This window comes from Diabrotica undecimpunctata, chromosome 6 (genome assembly GCF_040954645.1).
Source record: "Diabrotica undecimpunctata isolate CICGRU chromosome 6, icDiaUnde3, whole genome shotgun sequence".
NCBI classification, from domain to species: domain Eukaryota; kingdom Metazoa; phylum Arthropoda; class Insecta; order Coleoptera; family Chrysomelidae; genus Diabrotica; species Diabrotica undecimpunctata.
In genome coordinates this window covers 12,043,733-12,051,035 of record NC_092808.1, presented here as the reverse complement: position 1 = coordinate 12,051,035, position 7,303 = coordinate 12,043,733, and the positions used below count along the sequence as shown (strand labels likewise).

The 7,303-nt window shown below is 36.9% G+C and overlaps 1 protein-coding gene across 1 annotated transcript; it reads right to left on the bottom strand.

Annotated features, from left to right (window-relative positions):
- Positions 1 to 4,041: 4,041 nt before the first annotated feature.
- Positions 4,042 to 4,935, bottom strand: LOC140443504 (uncharacterized). Its single transcript, XM_072534815.1, has one exon. The coding sequence runs from the start codon at positions 4,933 to 4,935 to the stop codon at positions 4,042 to 4,044; it is 894 nt and encodes a 297-aa protein (XP_072390916.1).
- Between the last annotated feature and the right edge of the window lie 2,368 nt (positions 4,936 to 7,303).

Here is a 7,303-nt window from a genome sequence, read left to right as displayed (position 1 = left end):
TGCAAGATATCCCAGTGAGATCCATTTATAAAAAATTAACTAGATGTTAAATAATTAATTCAATACGATTTTTTTAGACTTCTTCTTCTTAGAGTGCCATATCCCTACGAAACGTCGGCGACTACCATGCTTATAATATTTTTATACTGATCTCGGTCTTGCGCTACGTGTAGCAATTGGTTCGCTGTCAAACCTGTCCACTGCCGCAAATTCCTCAACCAAGAAAGTTTCTTCCGTCCTATCCATTTCTTTCCTTCGATTTTATATATATATATTTAGGGATTCTACAGTATTCACTGCCTTCCCTCGCTCAACCGTTTCCATCTCTCTCTGTTGTTCCATTCTCCATCGTTTAGTCCTCTCTTACTCATGGCGTCGTCTACTTCGTTCCTCCAGGATTTTCGGGGTCGTCCTCTTTTCCTCCTTCCTATGGGGCTCCATTCGGTTATTCTCTTTATCCATCTGCTGTCGCTAGTTCTTCTTACATGTCCATACCACTTTAGTCTTTTTTGTTCTATATATGTTAGTATGTCCGTTTCTATTGATGTTCTTTGCTTTATTTCGTCATTACTTCTCCTATCCATTCTTGTTACTCTGCAGCATCTTCTCAGGCATTCCATCTCTGTTGCTACTATCTTACTGCTGTTTTTCTTGTTTATGATCCAATTTTCAGCCCCATATGTCATAATACTTCGCACTAATGTTTTATAAATCTGCGTTTTTGTCTTCATATTTAGGTGTCTATCCCACCATACTGAGTTAAGTTGTCGGATTGCTGTTCTTGTTTGTCCTAATCTTTGTGTAATTTCTTCCTCTGTTGTTGCCTTTTTCGTGATTATAAACCCCAGGTATTTGAATTTATCCTTTCCTTTGATTGTTACGTTGTCATCAATCTGTAGATCTTCTATGTCTTCTTCACTTGTAGATAGGTACTCTGTTTTCGCGAGGTTAATATCTAGGCCAGCCTTGGTATATTCTTCTTGTAGTTTCTTCATCATGTAGCTGAGGTCGTCTTGGTCTTGTGCAATCACTACTTGATCGTCTGCAAAACTTAATGTATATAGGTATTCGTTCCGTACCGGTACTCCCATGCCTTCGCATTTTCTTTTCCATGTAGTCAAGGCTTTCTCTAAGTATATTTTGAATAGGGTTGGAGATGTGGAACAACCCTGCAGGAGCCCTTCGATTTTACCGTTGAGAATTAGCCGAAGGAACTCATATCTTGGTCCTCTCATTATATGTCCAAGATATTCTAGTTTACGCCTCTTAATAATATTTAATAGACTTCGTTGATGTCCCATTCTTCGAAGAACTTCTTCGTTTCTAGTTCTGCTAGTCCATGGAATTTTTAGTATCCTTTGATACAACCACATCTCAAACGCCTCGATTTTATTCATGATATCGGCGTTTAAAGTCCAAGTTTCACATCCATACAAAAGTACAGACCACACGTAACATCTTGTAAACTTTTCACGGATTTCCAAATTTAATGAGTTATTGGATAATAGAGGCTTGAATTTTTGAAATGAGTTTCTTGCCTGTTCAATTCTACATCGAATTTCGAAGGATGGATCTAGATTTTGGGTAATCCAACATCCAAGGTATTTGAATCTCTGAACTCTCTGCAGCGGTTGTTGGTTTAATATCAGTTGGGTTGCGCCGATATCCACTTTACTGGTCACCATGTATTTAGTTTTATCGATATTTATCGACAGTCCCCAATTTGTGCATTCTATGTCAACTCTATTGATTAGCTCCTGCAGATCGTCGATGTTTTCAGCTAGAATCACAGTATCGTCGGGGTACCGTATATTGTTGATTATTTCTCCTCCTATGATAATTCCTTTTTGATCTTTTAAAGCTTCCCTAAATAGATTCTCAGAATACACGTTAAAGAGGGTGGGAGATAGTATACAGCCTTGTCTTACGCCTCGTTCAATACTGATTGGCTTTGATTCTCTGTTGTTGGTATTAATAATGGCTGTTTGGTTCCAGTAAAGTTTGGCAATAAGTTTGATGTCTTTCTCATCTAGTTGGATGCTCTGCAAGGCGGTAATTAGTCTGGTATGCTGAACGCGATCAAATGCCTTTTCAAAATCAATGAAGCACATATATACGGGTTTTCTTACCTCCCAACATCGTTGGGACTGCTTTTAGACTGCTGTATATTATAAATACACCGGCGGGTTATTTTATTTATTTTAATGGTAAATGCACCCAGAACAACCAGAATTCATTCAGTATATGGTGAATTTTTCAGAATATGCTAAAACGGTTTTTTAATATTATTTTATAGTAATTTACGCTTCCTTTATAATTTTATTCCATGATTTCTAAGGTCTTTTTATTTAATTATCATTGAACTGATAATTATTATCTAGGTTATTTAGCAAAATTGACATTTATCCATTCAACCAAAAGGCTTATTAGTGAGTTATTAGTAGCACATATCGACATATAACGTATAACGGATTGCGTTGCACGCAGCTAATTATCGCTAACGGTCACATCGTTGGCCGGTAATGAAGTTACCCACTTTGCCGATATCTTCACCCCAGTGAGCTCGGGTGGAGACGAAGTCTACGTTTATGCCAGGGGTATGAGAGTAATAATATGTTGTCCCAATCGATTGGGCAATCATGGTGTCCGGTTGTTGGATTGGATTCCACTGTGATGGATTGTCTAATTTGTCAACCGTTATATTAGCTATTTTAGATATAACTAACAACAGACATTTATAAACCATGATTTTTTTAATTTGAAACCCAATTTGTGTAGAGTCATTATTATACAATATTTGCAATAAAAAATAAGCGCACATATCCAATAAAAATGTATTATATAGTCAAGAACTCTATAACAACTACGAGCCCCTTTCCATATCATTTGGCCCAACGTTAGATTGATAAGAAAATTAGATTTTAGAGAACAAAAATAAAATCGCAGCGTAAATTTTAGAAGTTTTTCTAAATTTCCTAATAATAAACGATAATAAACGTAATGGAAAGTATTGATTAAACAGAATAATAATAAATAAAAAAACGCATAGAATATGTAGAGGAAAATGCCTAAAACTGGGCCCCCATTTTGTTTTTCGATTCATGCGTATGAAAAATAGCAAAAAAAATATTATAAAAGTACATATCATTTACTTCATAATGGTATAATTCATTTATACTCAACATTCATTAATAATAATTAAAAATTAATATAAAAAATATGTATTTTCCAAAATCCAGCCTTTGGTGAATTCGGAAAATAGTTGCTAAAAGTGAGCCCCCTTAAAAATTATTAATAAAGTTGTACCAATAATTGAAAAAAAGTATTAAATAAAAAAAAACATGATCTACTTCCTAAATAGACGTATATTGAAACAATTTCCAATATAAAACATAAAATATACAAAAATATTTAGCACAATTATTAATTTATCCTCAAAAATCGCATATGTAGGCATCCTTATCAGCCCCAGCACAATCCACATGAGCCCACAACGAACACAATGCACAAGACCCAAAGTTCGTCTTTACAATCTTCCGAATATTTTCTGTCACAAAACATGCACAAAGCGTCATCATCTTTAGATCGTGACATTCCCGGAATAATGTCCAATTCAGATGTTCCAGAAGAGACACTGATTTCATCTTCGGTGTCTGATTCTTGTTTTTTCAAAATTTAGACATATTTTTACTATCTCTTTCCCTTTTCTAGAAGGCCCTGCTGTCGAACAACCTTTTATGCCGCTGTTGCCTTTGAAACTTTGATCACGTTCTTGCCGTTCAGTTTTCATGGCTTCTTTAGCTTCTTTAGCTTTTTTAGATTCCGTCAACTTGAATTTATAAGGAGAAACTGTCATGATTGTTATACTTCAGGCTGTCCGTCACCTATTAGTGGTCCTTTTTTTGATTTTTGGAATAGGAGTAATTTCAAACGGGCTTATCATAGACTATTTTGGACTATGAGGATTGTCAGATGTAGATGGTAACACAGGATTACCTTGATTCGGGTCAAACTCTGCATTAACTTGTGATTCATTCATCGTCATAACACATTTTTCACTAATCGCTGTAGAGCTTTCAATAGCTGCCGTTTTTTGCTTTGACATGAATTCGTAGAAAGATGAATCTCGCATTTTGTTTGCTTCTTCAATATATTCGGCATCAGAAAATAGCTCCTTGTTGAGTGGGTAGTTTTGAGATGACCCATGAAACTTTTGTCCAAAGGTTGAAGTTTGTGTGAGGAGTGAGGTGGTATGGACACAACGGTAACATGGTGTGTTCTTGGCAAATCGATCACTTCAATATTTTGAGTGTGACTATAATGGCCATCTAAGGGTAACAACACAGGTTTCTCCTTTGTAGGATGGACAAAGTCGATAAAATCATTCAACCATTTAGTGAAGGAGTTGATTTGAATCCAACCTGAAGGATGCACTGCAAAAATTGTTCCTGATAGCGCTCCTTTTTTCAATTGTACACTCATATTTTTTCTCGGAAAAGTCACTAAAGGAAGTACAAATGAGCCAGTGGCATTTATACAAGCAACAATCGTTATAAGGGCTCCTCGCTCTCCTGATGTCAGGGCAGCAATCTGCCTTTTACCTTTAAGGGCTATAACTTTGGGTATTTTAGACTGCACCACACTAATTCCGCTCTCGTCTACGTTATAGATTCTATCCGGAGTAAATTCATTTTTAACGTGCAAATCCTCCAGGAGTTGATAACATTTTTGCGCATTTTCCCTATTGAACCCAAGAGCCCTGCTATAAGATGTTCCAGTGGGCTTTCTTTCTGACAGTTTTGTTTTGTGCCGTTTAAGAAATAGATTGGCCCACTTATTACCAGCTATTTCTTCTTTGAATGGATGATTTATGCCATTTCTCTGGGCCATTCTTCTTAAATCACTTCTAGTGAGTCCAAAAAACGATGCTTCCATTGCACAACAATGTCTTCCAGATTTTTGCCCAATATTGTAGGTCTGCTTCTTTTTGTTTGTGCTGCTTCGATAGGCGTACCATACTCATCTTTGCTTAATCTCATCAGCGTTGTCTTCTGCACATTAAAAAATTTACTTGCCTTTTTCCACCCTATCTTCTTATTTCGAACTGCATCAATGGCCTTAGGCATTTTAGACGGACTCCACTTTCTCTGTTCGACCTTCCCCATTTAATTGATTTTTAATCTGTAACAAAATTGCAAATCATAGAAGTGTGAAGTTGCATAACAGCGATTTTTAAATCTAAAAAATAAGGGGTCCGATTTAGGCAACTACGGGGGGTCCGGATTAAGCGACTATAGCATACATTTAAATAATGTCATAATTTTTTAACCACACCATTATATGAACTATATTAGTGAGAAACAATGACCTCAAACCCTATTATTTAAAATAATATATAGAATGAATCGCTTACCTGCTAATACCAACGTAAAAACTTTCCACACAACTAACACACGTGCAAGATGACTGGCAAGCAATCAGTGACGTAGCCGGCTTGTACACTTCACCACTGAGTCATGGAACTCTAATACACCATTTGCACTCATTGTTGCCACGATTCAAATTAAAACGTACCAAGAAAACTAGGGGTCCACTTTAGGAGGATGGTCCACATTTGGGCACTTTCCTCTAATATTAACAAAAAAAATTTGAAAGTTTACCACTGAGTTACATCTCCTTTATGTTTATTGACATCCACAATTCTTCGAGGTATAGTTTTTAACAAGTTCTGACAAAATTTTTATGTAAACGAATCCCATATTTCTTACAATTTTTCCTCCAATTCATTGACAAACCTTGCAGGATGATTTCTCAAAGCTTTTTTAATTTAACGCCACAAAGTCTCTATCAAGGACAAGTCGGAATGGTTAGAAACCCATTCCAGAAGTATGTCATGGTCTTCAATCCATTTTAAACTCTTTTCTAAGGTATGACCACCTGCGCCGTCCTGTTGGAAGACAAAATCTTCCGCTGATGTTAAACGGTGTTCCATAATCGATAAAAGGGATTCTTCTAAAATATTTAAACATTTGTCCATGTTTACAATCCCATCGATAAAATATAACTTTCCCACACCTTTAGACGACATGCTGCCCCAGATTATGACAAATGCAGGAAATTTGACTTTTCTCTTCAGACAGTCGGGATGGAAAGCTTCATTTTTGCTGCGAATGACATGACTCCTACTGTCTCCAACACACACTTCAAGTCTATATTCATCAGTTCATTATATTGAATCCCATTGCGACTGAGTCGAATCTTTATGCTCTTTTCATCATCATCATTGGCTTTTACAACTCTTCGTGAGTTTTTGCCGCGTTTACTATTGCCTTTCATTGATTCCGATCCTGTGCTATTATTTCCCATGGCCTTACTTCCATCTTCTCCAGGTCTTCCTTGACTGCGTCTTTCTACCTTTTTCTAGGCCTTCCTGTCGATCTTCTAATATCTGGTCTTTCCCAAAACACATTGCTAATCAGTCTGTCGTCATCACTCCGTACCACGTGGCCTGCCCATCTTAATCTATTGGCTTTTATGTATCTTACGATGTTTCCTTTCCCGAAGAGAGTCTCTATTTTATTGTTGTATCTGCTCCTCCATTCATTTGTCACGCTGTCCCTGCAAGGACCATATATAATTCGCAGGATTTTGCGTTCCCATACTAATAGCTTATTGATTTCTTTCTTTCTCAATGTCCATGTTTCACTTCCATATGTCACTGCTGGTCGTATTATGGTTTTGTACATTTGGATTTTGGCACGCCTTGAGAGAAGCTTTGACCTCATTAGATGTTGAATGGCAAAGAATGATTTATTCCCCGCCAGTATTCGTATTTCAACCTCCCGTTCTCCTGTGTTTTCACTGGTAATTGTTGCTCCTAGGTATTTGAATTCTTTGACCACCTCAAAATTATGATCGTTTATGGTAATGTTTTGTCTTATTCGCTGTCGTTCCATTTTTGATACGACCATGTATTTAGTTTTTTCTTCGTTTATTTTCAGGCCTACGCTTAGTGTTGCTTCTTCAAAGTTCGATACTATATCCTTAACTTCCAGTGTTGTCTGTGCTACTGCATCTACATCATCTGCAAATGCGAGAATAATCTTTGCTCCTCTGGCAGTTATGTCTGGTTTGACTGGTATAGATTTTTCGCATTGCATATTCCAATGCTAGGTTAAATAGTAATGGGGACAGCTGGTCTCCCTGTCTGAGTCCGGTGCTTATGCCGAAAGCCTTTGAAGTTTTGCCTCCTATTCTAATTTGTGCAAAGGAATTGTTGACACACATTCGCGCAATCATGGTC

Coding starts and splice junctions, on each gene's coding strand:
- LOC140443504 (XM_072534815.1), bottom strand. CDS start 4,935: ATGGAAGCATCGTTTTTTGGACTCACTAGAAGTGATTTAAGAAGAATG.